This window comes from Caenorhabditis briggsae, assembly GCF_000004555.2.
Source record: "Caenorhabditis briggsae complete genome, chrV, whole genome shotgun sequence".
Taxonomy (NCBI): Eukaryota; Metazoa; Nematoda; class Chromadorea; order Rhabditida; family Rhabditidae; genus Caenorhabditis; species Caenorhabditis briggsae.
Window position 1 is genome coordinate 9223238 of NC_013488.2, and position 18891 is coordinate 9242128.

The following is an 18891-nucleotide window of genomic DNA, read 5'->3' on the forward strand; positions in this document are numbered from 1 at the left end:
AAAAAATTTTTGAAATCTTTAAAAAACATCAGAGAAAACACAGAAAATCAATAAAAATTCAAGTTTCACGCGCTTTTACCGGCAGTTGACCTAGAAAACTCACACCTGGCCGCTAGGCCACCAGATACAACTTTGACTTTTCGATGCCGTTTTTCTCAATGAAGGAATTTTTTTGAATTTTTTCTTTATTTTTATGTGAATCTACATGGATTTCTGCACAAAATAAAGCAATAAAATTTTTCACCGCACACCACCTTTAAGTCGCGCCGAAGGCGCTCCAGCCAACTGTTTGAAGCGCCAGAGGCGCGGCAAACAGGCTGGTATCCAAAACATTTTGTCAAGTGACCGCTTTTTGATATCTGTTTCAGGTATATGGGCTCAAAGAGCAAGTATTGGGTGGCATCAACTGGCAACATTATTTTGATTATCTCATAAATATTTGGTCAGTTGACCTTTATTGATGTCTTTTACAGAAGCCAAGAAAACTGGGTTGAAAGCACTTTCCAATTCACGATGACCGACTTTTATCATAAAATCCAAAAACTTTGATTCAACACTTTCCGCTGAAAAATTTCCAGACATCATGAACTTTGTTTCCTTTTTTAACCACCCCCGTATGGTCTTTTTCTCTGAATGTATTAAAAAATCGGTTATCAGTTCGTGGTGTGACAATATTCAAACCAATTATTCATCACGTTTCCGGTGATCACACTACTATCTTTTTTTGGTTTTAAAAAATGCACATTTACACAGTCGTTGAATACAAAAAAACTCACACCTCAACAAAAACAGATTGGCGCCAAGTGGCAGACTTACAAAATCGGAAACGACTGTCTGATAAGAGTTGAGTCATTGATAGGAACATAATCAGAAGTGTCTCCTTAATATAATTGAGTGGGTGAAGAACAACTGTAACTGGAGAATGAAGCACTGTGCAAACAATATTCATATTTCCCCGATGATCCCTCACTAACAGATCATTTTTCTAGTTCCATTAAATTCCCTCCATTTCACTTGCTTTCTAGAAACGTCGTCTTCCTTAAATCTTCTAAAAACCAATTTCGAGGTACCACAGAATCTGAAGTGGTTGATGATGTGCAATGTCGGAGGAGCAATATGTTGTATGTCACGCCATTGTTTGAAGGCGTCGTCGAATGAAGAGAAATTGGGGCGGACGCTCTCAGATAATTAGCATTTAAATAGTTCAAGAGCTCTCTTTTGTATGAACAAAAGCTATGGGAAAAGGGGAAATGAAAGAGGTGTGAGATGATAATTTTTGGGTGAATACAAAACGAAACCCGATTTCTGAAGTCTTAGATTTCACAGTTTGATCTACCATGAACAATTTGGTGTGACAGGTCTGGAGCAAAATTTTCTTCAGTAAGATTTTCGTATCTCTTCTGTGGGAGACCGTGCAGGGTGTATATTAAAATAAATAAATTGTCAGCTATAAAAGTTCAGCTTCAAACTCGTATGACGCCATTTTTGTTTGAACAACTTGTTCCTAGTAGCTGATTTTTTATCACTGTCAAACTAGAAAAAAAATGAGGACATTAACTCATTCTGTATAGAAATAAAAATGATAGGGACAAAAAAAAGAGAACAGAAGATGAATTGATTTTAATGGCAATTACAGTAATCGGGAAGGTGTTAGATATAGTAATCCTTTTACCCATTTCGGCTATCGGGTTGTAACCTTTTGTTAGAAGTTGAGGGTAATTGGCCAGGTCGGAAGTTGCCCAAAAACAGGCCATAGTCAGGAGTCAGGTTTTGGCCAAAATTTGAAAGTTGAAATACTACTGGGTCAGAACCTAGTCCTAAATTTGAAGAAGTTTGGTCGGCTTTAACAGTATTATCAGGAACCTGACCAATCTCTGACTAGAAGTTTCCGGTGACGCCCGAGAACCCTTTTTTCCATGGTTCTTTTCGATTTCCCCACGTACGTGCTATTTTTCACACTTCTCTTTGCATTCGCTATCCGGCTTCCCAGGAGAAAAACTGTGTTTTTTGATTCCTACTACATCTGAAACAATACAAACAAAATAACCGGTTTCGGTTTCCCACCTGACACCTCGGTGATAAAACTCATATTCATTGAATGGTAAACGGTAGCTGAGGTCTCTGGGAACTTCCATGTCCGATCTTTTCATTCTTGGCTGACCTCATTTCTTCTCTTCCTGTCTGTTCAGTTTTTGATTAATGTAGTGCACCACCACCTCCATTTGTCGTTATTGATGTCAAGAATAACTTCTTTTGTCTCTTCTTCTTTGCGGTCTTCATCTATTCTGTCATGCGTCGTCAAGTACTTTCACGACGTAAGGCATACTGTATTCCTGTTCCACTTCTGCAGATGGTCAGGTCCTCTGAAAAAGCGGAACCACCTGTCCAAAGCTCTTCAAAACCCCAAAAAAAAAACGATTACGCAATCATCTATTGAAGGTGACAGAGCTGTGACGTGGAGCCTATCCACTTAACGGAAATGCCTGATTGACGCCGCCAAAAAGATTACTGTCACAGGCCGGATTCTTGGTGGAATCCCCCTACAGTAATCTTTTTCTTTCTCGCCATTCATTCAATTTTTCTGTTATTGTTCCCAGAATAAGTAATCAACAATTCATGAGTGTTTGCGCGTTCACAGCTCAAAGTTTTAGCGCATTGATAACAGACAAAAGCGGTTTCTTTTGACATGGACATGGTCTACCGCCAGTGTTTGGAAAAGCCGACCGACTATCAGGTTTCACATGCTCATAGAGCCGATAATTCTGTGTTTAAATACCTCATTATCGACACAGGTAACTTTTTAGAATATTGATTCAAACATTTTTCTGTATTTTTCCATATTTTCAATATTCTCCATAAATATTACCCAACATCAATATCTCAATTGCGTAATCATGTCAACTTGCGAAAAAACGGAAATATTTGCTCAAAAGAATGATACCAGAAGCGAGTAGTCATTAATCATGCTTAGTATATAATTACGTAATTAGGTGGTAAACATTTGTGACCGGATAAATCATGTAAGCAGTAAGTTGATCTTGTCTTGTAGTTTTTGGAAGAAAATATTTTCAAATTACCTACTGTAATAGGTTCACATTTTTCAACGGAGGCAGTATATGGTACTCTTTCTTAAAACTTTATTAGAATCTTCTCCCTAATAGACTGCCCTCGCATATCTTCATGTTGACACAAACTACCCTAAAATCTCTGATAGAGGGTCATCCAAAGCGAAATGTCTATCCTAATACCAAAAATATTTTTTCAGTCAACCACTTTTTGATATTTTTCAAAGGAAGTGAGAGATACCGTAAAACCTCTAATAGAACGACACCCGGATCGTCCACTTTGAGCCTATGTATCTCACTTCTTTTGAAAGATATCAAAAAGTGGTTAACTAGTAAAATGTTTATCAGGATATCAGCAACATTTTATTAGTTAGCCACTTTTTGATATCTTTCACAGAAAATGAGATATATAGGCTCAAAGTGGACGATCCGGGTGTCGTTCTATTAGAGGTTTTACGGTATATGGGCTCAAATTGAAGATTTGAGTTGAACTCTATTAGAGTGATATCTCCGTTCCTGGAAGATACAAAAGTTGCCGATAAACATATTCAACTTCCTTCACTTTCGATATCTGTGTCAGGAACCGAAGTTTTAAAAGACGAGTTATTGATGTTGAGATTTTGGTGTAATACTTGAATACACCCTGCAGATTACAAATGTTCCAAATTTGACAAAAAAATTTCAGGTGACTACAGTCAGTTTTTCAATTTTCAATATTTCTCCACATCCCCGAATTCTACGAACCCCTACCTAACACCATGTTCTTCGAGTCCTCCCAAAAGAATTCTTTCCTTTCTTATCCGGATCTCCGCCAATCACACCTGTCCGACTAACATCTTTCGCGATCTTAGACCTTCCGACCTTCAAAAAAATTATGCCGCTTTGCTTCCCCGGAGCAAAGTTTTTCGCAGTTTCTCATGACAGTACAAAGGAATGTAGATATAGATTTAGTGAGAATGGACGTGGCTAATACCTTTTGCGGTAAACGGAAGACACCGATTTATTGTATTTGTCGATTGGATTAATCTAAAATAACATGATGAGCAGTGCATCCGCCAAGTTGGACATTTCCTCTGAGCAATTGGTTTGTTCCGGTGGCGGTCCCTTTGGATTCGTGTTATCTACCTTTCTGCTAATAAATGATTGTAAATCAAAAATTCCTGATGTACGGTATTGTATTCAATGAGTTGGAACATCAGTAAATATGCAAATTTTAATCCAGCGATGACGATGAATGCGAATGAGGGGAGGAATCCCTTGCTGAATGAAATGAATGGTCCCGTACGATGTGGGTCACTTGTTGTATTTGTTGGGAACATGTGGGGAGAGGTGTGGAGAAAGTGTAACAGAAGGTTCACACCTTTTTCAGAATATTGATACTTGTAAATGACAGAAGGTTCTACACCTCTACGGATATCAATTGAGTGTGAAGTACTGTAACCGGGTGATATCTCACTGGTGGAAATGATGTGGAAAAATACAACTTTCAAAAACTCCCAAATTACGAAGAACTCGTTTTGACTCTGCTTCTTCGTTTGGGGCGTAAATCGTTTTATCCCATTAGGCATGTGAACCACTTCAAAAATCCCTCCCTTCTCGCTTACATAAACTGCTCAATTCTTCACCTTTTCCCTTAGCTGAGCCACCGTAGCCAGCAGCACAAACACTTGAACAAAACGACTTTTCTCTTCGTCTTCTGTTTTCTTTCCTTGCGTATATATCCAGACAGATATATATCATGCGTTAGTCTCTCTTTCTGACTATGATCGATATGCCGAAAGGTAGAGCTGAAATAAGATACGTTTTTCACTTATGACATAACTCAAGTGTTTCTAATAAATAGAGGAAAACAGCGGTTAGGTAAATTAGGATATGGATACAGTCACCAAACCTAATTAATGCTATCGACTCAATTCTACCCGCCATACTGTATTTTTGATTGATTGGAGGTGAAAGTCAGGGATTTGTAAATATGATGGATGAGTTTCAACTCCCTGGTGAAATATTTTATGGCTGGAAGTGACTAATCGATTAGCTACAGTAACCATGTGGCTACGCAAAATTACAGATTTTCAGATTTATCTCCTCGTTTCCCTTCAAAATAAAAACAACAACCTTTACCTGATCACAAGAGATCGGCCCAATTACAATGCCTACATATTGACAAAGACACTGGTTAATGTGTTTTGTCGGGTGCTCATCCTCTCTTTTCTGATGTTGAGTGCTCCCTTTTTTATCTTGTCTAACTGGTATAATGTTCTTTAGATGTCTTTTCGGGGTCATCCTCATCAGGGCACACTTTGTCTATTAAACGAGTTCCTCTTTGGTTGATGCCGCAGGCGGAAGGAACCATTGCACTTATCAACACAATAATGAACAAAAAGGCATAACCGTCTGCCTTCAATATGTTTTCGGCTCTTTTTCTAATTGACTGCGATTTCGTCCCTCTGGATGAGTTTGGGATTCTTAGAGGCAGCCGACTCTCTCTGTTTATGGGTAAATGTGGTGGGTATAAGTGTTGGTCATCGGAAGAGTGAGAACAATCTTCATCCTGAAAAGAAAGAAGGTAAGCACTTGACGAGAGCCAGCGACCATTTACAGGTGTGGGTGAATGTGCAAGAACGGTGTGGGGTGGGTTACGGTATCGAGTCACGCACAAGTGTGTCCAGAAATGAACAAATAGAGCACCCTGGCACCGACAGGGACAGAAAAAGTTCCTCATTCGAATACTCATAACTTCCTTGATTTTTGAAATTTTTATGAAGTGTAGTGATTCGAAGATGAATCAGAAGATCTGACCTGTTTATATTCATCATCCTCAGTCGATAAAAAGTTTGAATGTTGAGGAAAAAGACAGGTATAACAAAATGAACATTTGATAACCTATATGTGTAGCATTATTATAATTATATCTGAATTGTTCCAGAATTCGATTATTATGAAAACTAAAATGGTTCCAAACGTAAAAGCGTTACCGTTTTCGCTCTAATAGAAGCCCACACTAAGCGTTCGCTTTGAGCTCAGTTATCTCGGTTCCTAGCAGAATTATCAAAAATCTGTCAACTAATAAAATATTGATGATATAATGTTGAATAAGTTATCAGTTGACAAGTTTTGGATATCTTTCACAGAAATCGAGAAAATTGAGCTGAAATGCAAGTATAGAGAGTTCTATCAAATACGGTAGTTGTTACCCAGCAAGAAATTCTAGAAACAACTTCTGAATAAGAGTAGCCAAATTTGGGATAATTTATTAAACACTTCTTTCCCTATTCACAAAGTATGCTCACACCTCTTTGTTACACCTACTACGGTAACCTCTGATGACCCAAATTAGTCATTTCGGCGTATCCTTTCACTCAGTCTAAGCAACACAAATCATCTAATTACAGGGAACAGAAGGAAGTCACGGTACTCTCAATGCTCTTCTAATTCCTTTTTCTTTTCTCCCCTTTTCTTCTTCTGGGAGCTTTGTATATACAGGTGGTGACGCAACACGTGCCACTGTCCTGTCATCAAACTGTGGATTATCCGGCTGTGCATACCAGAGGTGTGAAATAATGACAGGATACTGCTGGAAAGCTTTACTAGTTGACAAAATAGGATTATATGATCAGATGGTCCCAAGATATTGAAACTGGTTGATGAAGTTGTCGGATATCCGGTGGAAAATTTTTATTTGAATGAAATTGATAACTTTGGACATACCGTAAAAAATTGTAATAGAAGGACCCCCACACTCTCATCTTTGAGCTCCATTATCAAGGTATCAAAAATTTGTTAACTGACAAAACACTTCCGATATCCTGATAAACACTTCATCAGTTGACAACTTTTTCATATCTTTGACAAGAACCAAGAAAACTTGGCTCAAAGGAAACCCTTCTATTAGGTTTTACGGTATACCAGATTCTGAATGGCCCCTACATTTGATGCATATTTTTGTTGAAACATTCCAAATCGAAGGTCTACCTGAATATATTTTCCAAATTTCAATTCCACACAAATCAATCAAAGAAACTTCATGATGATGTCTCTGATTCATACACCTTCTGCTTCTGTCTGACGTCTTCATCTTCTCTTTTTTTCCATTTTCTTCACCCAGTCGCTCCGATGATGTCGACGGGTTTCAAGTACCTCCACTCAGTTTTCTACAAAACAATATACTACGCCTTCTCTATACAACATGTGCGCCTCTTCATGTTCATCACCATTCATCGATGTGAATAGGCGAAAAAAAGAATGGCACGTCGTCTGTGGTGATTACGGTAAAACTGGGTGTGTACTACGTCGATTTGAATTCGAATTGTTTGTTTATTTTGATAAAAACCTAGAAATCAGATGCAAAATAAAGCTGAGTGAAAAGTTTAGTCGATCAAAAAAATAAAATGAGAAAAAAAGAACAACGTACATAAATACATACCAGTTTGAGTTTTGGGATTTTTGGAAGAAGGAGAAGAATCGGAAAAAAGCTCATAATGAGAGGAAGGAGAGATTTTGTCATCAGGAGATTTTAGAAAAATGAGAAAATTGAATTGAGCATACAAATACAGATTCAAATTATAAGGTCTGGAAGCCAGTAATATTTGAATACGTCTGTGGATAAGTAGTTGCTTGTTGTTGATAGAAGAATTGGGGCATGTAGCCGGTCGTTGGATACATCTGAAACTATTGTTGAATTATGCTTCGAAGACGATCACGTGGGTGAATTTTTCAATAGCTCAAAAGTGGGAAAGGACAGCTGCAGTCTCAGAAAATGGATATTAAGAAGTGGGTCCTTCAAAAATCATCCCGTGCATCTGCTACCCTTCCTTCCCAGGTGATGGAACCAAAACGGAACAAATTGAATTAGAAAGAGACAGTCACAAGTGGGTGATCCGATCCTATGGTAATCCTATTGGATTATTCTACCCCCATCCCCTCTCAATCTCATTGAGTCCGACAGCTAATTTCAAAACGAACCTGATATGGGAATGCAGATTGAGTGATGTCTGGAACACATGAAGTATCCACGGGAATCGTAGAATTCATGAATGGAGCCTTGTGATCTTCATCTACCTCTTTCTTAACGTTCGGAGAAGATCCCATCGATCCACTACTATCATTATCCCTTTCAGAATCGGAATCCCCTTCGTTTGGCCGATAACAACCTCCATCCATTTTCTTCTCCTTTTCCTGTCTCTTGTGCTTGTATCTTTGATTTTGGAACCAGATTTTTACCTGAATACGGCAGAATTAGAAGGAATCTTCTGACCAGGAACTAATTAGTAGGGATAACTAATTAGCCTAAATTAAAAAGAAATTAAAAAGTACAAACCTGTGTCGGCGTCAAATTAATGCTTTTCGCCAGTTGTTCTCGATCAGAAGCACTCAGATATTTGTTAGAACCAAACTTGTGCTCCAGAACATGAACTTGTTGGGGAGAGAAAAGTACTCTCCGCTTCCTTCTTCCGATTCCAGCAGAAATCATCATATTTTGTTGAGTTGCTGCGATCCCGAAGCTCAAATGATTGGTGGTACTGAAGCGATTCACTGAAAAATGGATCTCTTGATATTTACTTTTCTCCAAACAATAAGATCCGCGAAATTAACGGAATTGTGTGGGTCCCGGAAGTCTCGGAAATCGTCAATTTCCGTAGTCCCTTACAAAAACAATAGGAAAAGTACACATGCACGCGTGTTGGTATGTATGCTAACACACTTGTCTCAACGACGATACAAATTTGGCACCATAGCAAACTGATGAACAAATATGGATATAGGTCCGTCGTTTACCAGTCAATTGACTCGGGGCTCCCCGTGGCGCAGTGACTAAACAAGTTGATTGGAAAGAGGTTGTCAGTGACTAGGGTACTGTAGTCAAGGATTTGTGGTACCTACATCTGATGATTCCAAGTGGTTGTAAGTAACTAGGGTGGTATACTTTAGGCAAGGATTTTTGGTGTATTCCAAAACTGTCAGTGTGCCTGATGTTCTTGATTATTCATCGAACATGGTCTGCAAAAGTGCTGACCTTCTAATAAGTGAAATGTCCTTTTTCCAACTGGTTCCAAGTTCTTGTCACATGTTCATTTTCTTACAGTACCCCTTCTAAACTTCTGCCTTTCCTTTAACAATACCTCCTCTCCCCACGCAATTCTCACGGTTCAAGTAGGTGTTGTAGATTACTGAAGTTGCGTCACTTCCGACGCAACTTCGAAAATGGCTATACACCTCCTGCTACCTACTATCAGCACCATGAATATTAGTTGTTTGTTGTATAACAAAGAAAAATAAGGGTGGGAGTAGTTAGGAAGGGGTAGTTGGTTAGTTGGCAAACTTGTTCATTGCCAATTTCATAGGAGGTACTGTAGGACGAGTTTCGTCTCGGAAGACAAACATTTAGCACCACAGGAAAAAGAAAACGAGAGAAAGGGATTATATGTTTTTTGCAGAGATCCAGAAAAAAAGGAAAAGCTGGTGTGGGAAAATACACCTTCGTCTACCCCCTGACTCAGGCAAAAAAGGACTACGGTAGCTCTGGCGTAGGTGTGCGTCAATTATACCACGGGGGTATGCTTGTTTTATTATATATGCGTTATATAACAAAAATAATAATCTAAGTTATTAGAATAAGAATCAAACCTATAAGGAGAAGAGGAAGAAGAAGTGGGGAAGGAATCTAGACTGTGAAAATAGAAGAAAATAATTGTTGCGAAGCAGCAACCGCGCCTATTCAAGGAATAATTATTGGAACGGACGGGAAAAAAGTGAGAAAATTCGAGATGAAGTTCAGAACGAAAAAAACTCACAATTGGTCAGATGAGAATGCGTTGCCATGGGGTATGGAGCGGTTGGGTAAGCCGTGGCAGCACTTGGAGTGTAGCTGAAAAAAGAGGCAATTAGGCGTGTAATAGAGTATACATTGTTACTTACCTGGAAAAGTCATTAGCATACTGTGGCGTCTGGAATCCAAAGTATGACATATGTGTCGACGTGACTGGTGGAGTCGTGATGGAAAGAGTTTGGAATCCTTCAGAGATAGGAGTCACGGAATCTGTGGCGGATGTAGAAGAGCTGGAGGAACCAGAAGACATTCTAGAAATTCAAAGTTATTTTAGAAAGATGAAGAAGTATGGAAGAGTGAGTATGAACTCAGAAAAGAATATAAAAAGAAGAGGAATATAAGACTCACCATGACTTTTCAAGTTAGGAGTTGCTGAGTTAGCAGTAGGTTGGGACTCTAGATATTTTGACATATTTTTCTGGAACAGAGAAGAAACTACTGCTCTGGTGCCTCGATTGGGGCGCAAAATGTGAAGGATGGGGTGTGAAGGGGAGGATGGAAGTGGCGTCCGTCCCGAAAACTACTCAAAACTCACTTAAGTTAAAAACTTGAAAAGTCATGGAGAGGACGCGAGGGCCCAAAGTGGTCCTTCAAGTAAACCGAGAGAATCTCTTAGAGCTCATTTACCTCTTATATGAGTGCTTGTGGAGGATCGTTCACCGTGAGCGTGTCTCTCCCATGCGTATTCAGTCCAGCCCTCTTCGGCCCTGCTTCCCAAGTCCCCGCCCACCCAGACGATTGGGCAAAGGCGGAGGAGGCGGGCACTGAGACCAAATAAGGGATCGGAGGTATCGAAGGAAAACGAAGGGGAAGGAAGGAGAAGGTGGAAAGCAGCAAAAAAAGAAACCACTTCAAACCTAATTGCCAATTTCGAATTTTGTGACGGAATTTGAGATTCAAAATTCAGGATTCCCGAAAGTCGGAAATTGAGAAGAGGAGAAACTGACGTTGAGCATTCTCGAAAAAAAACAAAAATTCAGTTAAAAGAGAAGAGAGAAACGAAGAGATTCAACTTGTGACTTCGGATCGGATGTGACTGCCATCTCTTCAAAAACGGAGCTAATTTTCTAATTATGCCGCGTCTGATTTGTGCTGAAGAATGTTGATCTTTGTGGGAAGTCGTGTTGCAATTAGAAAAAAAGAAACAGAAAAAACAGTCCAGTGAGAAGGAAAAATTTTTGTATTCGATGAATAATCATTACAATACTTTTTTTTCAACGTATTGAGCATCAAACATTTTTTTTGAGCCACGGTAGGACCTTTATTTGCAGGTCCCCACACTGTTAAGTTTGAGCTCAATTATCTCAATTCCTAGGAACGATATCGAAAAGTAGTCAACTGACAAAATTCTTATGATATTGTGATAAATAATGTATTTGTTGACAACTTTTTCACATCTTCGAGAGAAACAGAGAAAAAATTGGACCTTTTTCGGTTCAAAGTTAAAAGTTAGAGACCCCTTCTATTGCAGGTATAGTTTTTTTCAGGGTGTTTAGTATGTCTAAAGACGTCTAGCGATATTAAAGAAAAATGACACTTCTACCTCATTCAAGTTTTTTATTTGTTTTCTAGTCTCGTTGCATGATGATGTTCATTAATAGGCTTGAGGGTTATTGAAAAAGTTTTTCATAGCGATTTTCAGTTTTTTTTTCTGGATTACGGTAGTCTTTTGTAGTTTATGTAGATTTTACATAGGCTGACTTCTAAGAAAAAGATTATTAGAGAACTGATAACGTCGAACTTATAGATACATAATTTCAAACATAGTGATGTACAAGTTGAATCTACTCCATGAAACATACAAATGTACCTACTCACAACCTAATCAAACTTTGAAACACTTTTCGCTAAAATTCCCAGTTTTCATTACATTTTCAACCTAAATTTAACATTTGAACGTGTGAAAAAGTACTGTGTAGATAAACAAAAAAGTCTCATCGTCGCCGAAAAACTGATAACGGTGAGCTAACATTGAAAAGATCGTGGGAGAAATTTGAATTTAACATTGGCCTTTCACATTTTCACAATCAAACAAACTCACTCCAAATTCCGTCAAATAATGGAACTCAAGTGTCCTAAAGAGGGGTTCATTGTACTTGTTATGTTGCAAAACGACGCTTGACACTTTGTAAAATAACAAAAACAATAATTCGGATAATGAAGAATGAAGGTTCTAGATTTTTTACAAAATAGAAATTTCCTCTTAAAATACCGTAAGCCACCGAACAGTTCATCTTGAGCTAATTTATCTCGCTCCATGAAAGAGATTTCAAAAAGTGACAAACTGACAAAATGTTTTTGATATTATGATAAAAGTTTTGTTAATGGGCGGCATTTCAATATTTTTCACAGGAACCGAGAAAAATTGTCTTTAATAATTTACTTAGGATCAGGGGGTACTGCGTTCAATTAGAGTTTTGATGGTGATATATTTTCTTCTGGCTGATATAATTTTCACAGAACTAGAATTGTACTATTCTGCTACTAAAAATCGGAGCTGTGGAAGAGAAACGCTGTGATTAAGAGTAGGTGAAATTTATTATCTGAGATTGTAACATGCGATTGCGGTCTCAAGGCTTTGAAACCCGACACTACCAATTATCGATATGGATCTTAAAACTTTTAGAAGTTTGTATTGTATATATATTTTTCACCTCTCTCACTAACCACTATCAATTATGAATTTATTAGGATCATATCAACTATTATATATGCTGTTTCAATTACAGTACCCCTTCATTTAAGGAATTTCCGTACACACAGACTCTTCAAAATGAAATTTTGAAATGTTCCAAAAAAATAAATCACTGTCAGAAAAAGCCAGAATAACAGACTTGAGTATGATTGAGAATAATACACTTTCGATTTATGAGTATTAAAAAAAAAGAAAACTAAAAAAGTGTTTAGCTCTCCATTATGTTGCCAAGGTGTTTCTTCGTCTTTCATAATTCATAATTCTCTTTTCCAGTTGTCACTTGTCTTTTTTTTTTACTTATCTTCCTTCCGTTCACCTGTTTCCCGACAGAACATTAATTCCATTATAAAGGAGGTGACATGGTGTACATCTGCGCCGGAGCCGATCTCTTTCGGATGATTCTTTGTGGGGTATTAGTGAGAACGGCATACCTAATACCGGCAAGATCCATGTCAACGGAAGTGACAAAACACAAAGTAAACAGGCGTCGGGATGTTCTTTTAGGATTGTTCCACACTTGCCAAGTGTTTTGGTTTCATCTTCAAGAAGCATTGAATTCTCGAAAAGGTCTCCGTTGAATCGAAATATCCGGTTTAGATTGGCAGTTCAGTTCTTAGTTCAAGGTTCATTTTGAACACTTGATAAGAGGACGAAGAAACAGGATTCGGGATAAGGGAATAGAATGAGGGCATGGATGTTATCCTATCCGATATCATTTCACTAGCTATTGTTATCACAGTATCACGATGATTCTTTTTGCTTCCCTACTATTGATTTTGGCTCATTTCACAGGTTAAATTGCTTTAAAAGCCTTTTCAAATAATCCAAACTCTCAGATGCTCGTTCATTCAAAGGAGAAAGTGAGACTACGAATGAGAGTTTGATGAAAATGGTTGACAACGAATGGATGGATAAGTTCATTCCACGAGAGTACAAGAAATCTCGCTCACTATCTGGATCCGGCGAGCAGGATGTTACGAAGGACAACAATTTCGGATTCAGTGAGCAAGGAATGAAGGATCTCGACGAGGTAAGCAATTTGTTTTGGGTTTCACACTTTGTAAGTAGGTGTGAATCTGAAATGTACCCGGCAATCATACCGTATGTTGGGTTCGTTTCCTGACTTGGAAATGTAGTAAGTTGGTGTGTAAAAGTAACATAAGGTGACACGAATTGACAGTCTGTTAATTATGGGTTATGATATGCATGCATTTATGACAACAATTAGATGTCTAGAATGTGTTCAGGACATATTTGGTATTAATTTCGAAGAGCTACCATTTTTTGTATCGTCCTCCGAAACTATGAACTTTGGCTACAAAGTGTGTGAGTTTTAACATCACGACTTCAAATTGAACCATCCTGATTCCTAAACTTCTTCAGTCATACCGGAAACACTCTGATAGAAGTCCAACCTAACTGCATACTTTGAGCTCCTAAATCTTGGTTTTTGTAAAAGATATCAAAAAGTTTTCAATTGACAAAATATTTTGGATATTATGGTAAATCTTCTTTTAGTTAACAACTTTTTGATATCTTTTACCAAAACCGAGATAAATGAGCTCAAAATTAGCAATTTGAGCAGCCTTCTATTAAAGTTGTTACGGTACTTCGATCCTAGACTAGAAATGTTATTTTATTTTCTATTAAATATATTATATTTCCTAAAAAATGGAATTCGCAGGTTGGTGGTCTTGTCGGTGGAGGAGATTCCGACCTTCTTGGCATCCTTCGTCCTTACTATTCGATGGTAGAAATGACCGCCAACGGAAACAAACAAGTGTGTTTTCTAGAATTGTTCTACCAACTAACAATCTATTTATAGGGAATGGGACAGTATCTTCATGTACTACCTGATTCATCTGAGGGAGATACTCCAATCTATTCGGTGGGAGGATCCATGTACGGAGGAATCGAACCAGCTGGAGCAAAGTTGGGATACATGAATAGGCCATTTGGAAAACGATGAATGCAAGCTAAATGGCTTATATGTGACAATAATAATTGTAGAATTAATAAATTTTATTTTATTCAATTTTTGATACATTTTCTCTCATCTCCCTGAGTGATTACAAAAACATAAAACATCAGGAACAGAATAAAAATCACTGGATACATCACTTTGCAAAATGTGTCAATCTGTCGAGCCATCCGATGGTAGTATCGACTTAAAAGCATTGATTTTGTCACTTGATACTTACTGTATCCATCAAGATTACTTTCAGATTTCAGTCTCTGTAATATTGCGTTATTTGGAAAGAGAGAAGATGATAAACCAACCAAACGTTTACTGTTGTGCTCTAATGAGATGACAACAAGAGCTTGAAGCATTGTAACGAATACAAACGTTGAAGTGAATCCAAACCAAATGTCGATGGCTTTCACATAAGAGACTTTTGGGAGTTCCTCTTTTGCTGAGTTGTTTTCCGCGGAGAGTGTCAAAAATACAGTTAGGGATACGAAGATTCGACCTGGAACGGAATTTATATGGTGAAATCCTTGCCCACATTTCTTCGAAAAATTAATTGATTTCCAAACTACCGTATTTTCTGTAGTACACCCAAACCGTCCGCTTTGAGCTTAATTATCTCAATTCCTGTGAAAGATATCAATAATTTTTCAACTGATGTAACATTGATAATATCCTGATGAACAATGTATCAGTTGACAGAATTTGGATGTCTTTCACAGGAATCGAGATAATTAAGCTCGAAGTTGAGTGGGGTTATATTAGAAAAAATACAGTAACTCAAGGTACTTCGGCCCCTTCAGAATATGAGCTACTAATCTCGTTATGAAAAATTGATGTTTTTGAATAGAAGTTCCCAGAAAATTCTTATTCATGGATCTGCAGATATGTTTGGAATGGCCTTTTTGGAAGTTTTTGGAATGTCGAAAAGTCTGAGTTTCAAATTTTCGGGTTATCGGAGTCTTAGGAATATTCTGATTTTCAAAATTTCAAGATTTCCTATTACAAAGGCGCGAAAAAATAATGAAAACCAGATTTAGGCCTTTGACTACCGTAGTCCGAAAAACTCAAATTCGAAAAAAAAATCGGAAATGTTCCGATCGGATTTCATTCTGAGAAAGGGCTACGAAAATATTCTCTTCGGAATTTCCGTAAATTCTGGAATTCCGATTTCTGCTGCAAAAATCCCGGCTTTTTATTCTGGAGCGATTCTTGAAGTTTCCCGAGCTCACCTTCTACAAATTCTTCTGGAAGCCAAACGGAAATCCATGAGAATACAACACAGATTGCAGTTGGAATGTAAGTATTTGCAATATGATAACCAACTTCTCGATGCATATAAAATTTGGCTTCCAAACAAGAATACACTCCTGATTTTCTTACGCCGTTACATATATCTGGATGAAGATGTCTGATGCTCAATTCAGGAATTCGAACGTTTTTCTCAATCTGAAACAGAAAACTAAATGCCTTTTAGTTTCAAAGGCCTACCCGAATAGCGTCGTTAGAGTTAGAGAACCACTCCAGTTTTACAACATCTTGTGTGAATCCCACTGAAATATAATGATGCTTTCGAATAGAAAACTAGCTTTAAAATCACTTACTTGAACTGATTTTCAGTGACACTGCTGGATTATCATGTGGATATTTGCAAAGGACAATTTGAGCTGCAGTTGGTTTCAGATAAACTCTCATATCCATGAAAATCTTCCCATCTGGGAATATGAATAAATAGAAATTCAGATATGTCACTTTGTGAAATGTCGAGTATTTTGCATTGGTGAAAATCGGGTCAGGTCTCCAAATCATTTTCAGAAACGTATAGTCGTTTACTAGAATTGGGCGAGATAGATCATGACGGAGCCTAGGATCGATCCATGACATTCGGACCCACGCATCCAAATCGTAATCCTCAATTTTCATTATGGGTTGCTAACACTTCAAACATGAACTTGCCATTGTAGAGAGCTCAAAATTGCTCATAGATTGAACCGATATACCAACTTTCACAGTTACTGTATCATCGACATGAAGGGTTGGAGGTTGACGAGCATCGTATTCAATTTTTCGAAGAAATGGAAGAATTGTAGATGATGGCAGAGGACGTTGATAATCCAAACCAAGATTTTCACTAAAAATTTATCTACTATTTGATTTTAGAAACAAAAACAAAGTTTGACACTTTCTAGTTTCTTATTGCCTAACTGTAAATAACTCTCAAACAACCAATTCACAGGTGTCTCAAAAGGGCCCTTCTAACTTTGAACCAATTTATCTCGGTTCCTGTAATATATATAAAAAAGTGGTCAACTGAAAAAAATATTTTTAATATTATAAGGAACATTTTGTCAGTTGACTACTTTTTGATATCTCGCAGAGCAACCAAGAAAAATTAGCTTAAACTTGATAGTGTCGGGACCTTCTATTACAGGGTTTACGGTAAATGTAAAAACCCCAAACACCCAATTTACAACTATTTCTGGAATTCAACTTAAAAATAAGTAGTTTTTATGATGATTCGAGTTATTAGGGATTTGAAAAACTAATTTTTGTTTCCACTAAACATACCTCATAATTTGATCCAATGGTTTTAAATCATGAACCATTTCGTGTAATTTATCCATTTCAATATTCAGATTACTAACATTGAATGAGAAATCTCCGTATTTTTCTGAAATTTTCTTCTGAATTATTTTTTCTCAATCCCTCTTGTTTTAATAAAAAGTCACCTAAATAATATTGCTTTGCTATCTCCTTCTCATCGTTCTCACTGGAATTACAAGCAGCTGGCATGACTATCATCACAGATTGATGATCGAGAAACAAGAGTTGATCTATTCCAATGGCATTTTCCTGCGCTTCTTCATAGTTGTTAAGAACGAGTTCATTGGCTTCTGGATCCGAATAGTTGTATGTCTGACAGAGGACATCGAGAGTAATACGACTACGACGGGCTGCTAGTGGCGAAGATATCTGGAGGACACGAGGAAAAAGACGACAAACATTTCGGAAGACTATCCGGATTGTCTGCAAATAGTAAGGTTTGGGAAAGTTCTACACGATGTTTCATCTTGCTATTTTTTTTTCTTGAATTAGATTCTTTTTCAATCCAATATTTCCTCTAATAGAAACCCACCCAGACCGTCAACTTTGAGCTCGATTATCTAGATTCTGGTGAAAGATATAAAAAGTCTGTCACATGATAAAATGTTGGTGATTTTATGATGAATAGTTTACTCGTTAACAAACTTTCGATACCTTTTACAGAAATCGAGATAATTGAGCTCAAAGTTGACTGTATTGGTGGGCTTATGTTAGAGCGAATGAATTTCGGAAACCTAAAAAAAGTAGTCAAAACCTTTTCGATTTGTCTGAAATTTTCAGAGTAGACTAAATAAGAATGGAGCTTCATATTTGTAATTGACAACTTTTTCGTAACTGTCCAAGAAAGTGAGATAAGCGGATCTCAAGCTGGCACAACTTTCATTTCACTGCTAATTGCAGCACTTTCGGTCCTTTTTTGGTTAAAAGCGGCATAACTTATCGGAATGGATTTTGGCAAAAAAGGTATCAATCAGTACATTCAGGCTCTATTTTTGTGTGGTATAATCTGAGCATTTCAGAGCAATCGAAAAAATTTTGAAATACTTTTTACTAACGGATATCAATTTTGACTATTTTCAATTGAGAAACTCAGGATATGGTATCTTTTTTGTTTCGTGCTGTATGAATGGTAGTCTCATGTATAGCTGCGTATACGTTAATTGAATAATTAGGTTACTGTAGTCTGTCGTTAGTTCATCAAAAGTTCACCGGAAAAATTTGCATTGAGTGAAACTATTTATGCTGATTCCTAATAAATCTATCACTTATCGAATAAAGAACTCTGACTAACCGAAAAGTTCTGAAGCAATTCTACTGGAACATCATATTTTTCCGCATCATTCTCATTTCTGATCCAGACTTCTGCCCTTCGCAAAGCCAATAAGTCTATATCAGAAGCAGATGGATCTTGTAACGATTTCTGAGTTTTCCACCACAGCTTCCACGCAATACATTGCTGATGTTGATCAGTTGCAATACCGTAGTCCACTGCTTGATAAGTTGTGCCAATATCCAGAAAGTTAGAGCTTGATGGATTGGGTGAATTTATAGGGAATAAAAATAGAAGAAGAGAAATAGAGATAGCGAGAGACATCGATTGACGTCTTCTAATCAGAGTGAGAAAAAGGGAAGAGAAATTTGGGAGAATTAGGAGAAGAGAAGAAGTTGTGTTTGTTTCTGCTAATTAAATCGACAGTATGGAAGACAAGAAGACATCAGCACGACCTGCTAT

At 37.5% G+C, this 18891-nt stretch overlaps 3 protein-coding genes across 3 annotated transcripts; 1 reads left to right on the top strand and 2 right to left on the bottom strand.

The window, feature by feature from the left end:
• Window positions 1-7625: 7625 nt before the first annotated feature.
• Cbr-ceh-27 lies at window positions 7626-10141 on the bottom strand (the record flags this gene model as incomplete). The annotated part of the gene is made up of 5 exons (XM_002636549.1): window positions 7626-7727; window positions 8028-8285; window positions 8383-8597; window positions 9857-9930; window positions 9981-10141. The coding sequence occupies 5 exons, from the start codon at window positions 10139-10141 to the stop codon at window positions 7626-7628; spliced, it is 810 nt and encodes a 269-aa protein (XP_002636595.1).
• Window positions 10142-13332: 3191 nt separating this feature from the next.
• Window positions 13333-14411, top strand: CBG23290 (the record flags this gene model as incomplete). The annotated part of the gene is made up of 3 exons (XM_002636548.2): window positions 13333-13378; window positions 13423-13616; window positions 14271-14411. 3 exons carry the CDS (start codon window positions 13333-13335, stop codon window positions 14409-14411), a joined length of 381 nt encoding a protein of 126 aa, XP_002636594.2.
• A 33-nt stretch (window positions 14412-14444) lies between these two features.
• Window positions 14445-18753, bottom strand: Cbr-lgc-44 (the record flags this gene model as incomplete). The annotated part of the gene is made up of 10 exons (XM_045237483.1): window positions 14445-14467; window positions 14632-14821; window positions 14867-15057; window positions 15788-16004; window positions 16047-16108; window positions 16160-16466; window positions 16512-16686; window positions 17124-17226; window positions 17285-17582; window positions 18451-18753. The coding sequence occupies 10 exons, from the start codon at window positions 18751-18753 to the stop codon at window positions 14445-14447; spliced, it is 1869 nt and encodes a 622-aa protein (XP_045097792.1).
• Between the last annotated feature and the right edge of the window lie 138 nt (window positions 18754-18891).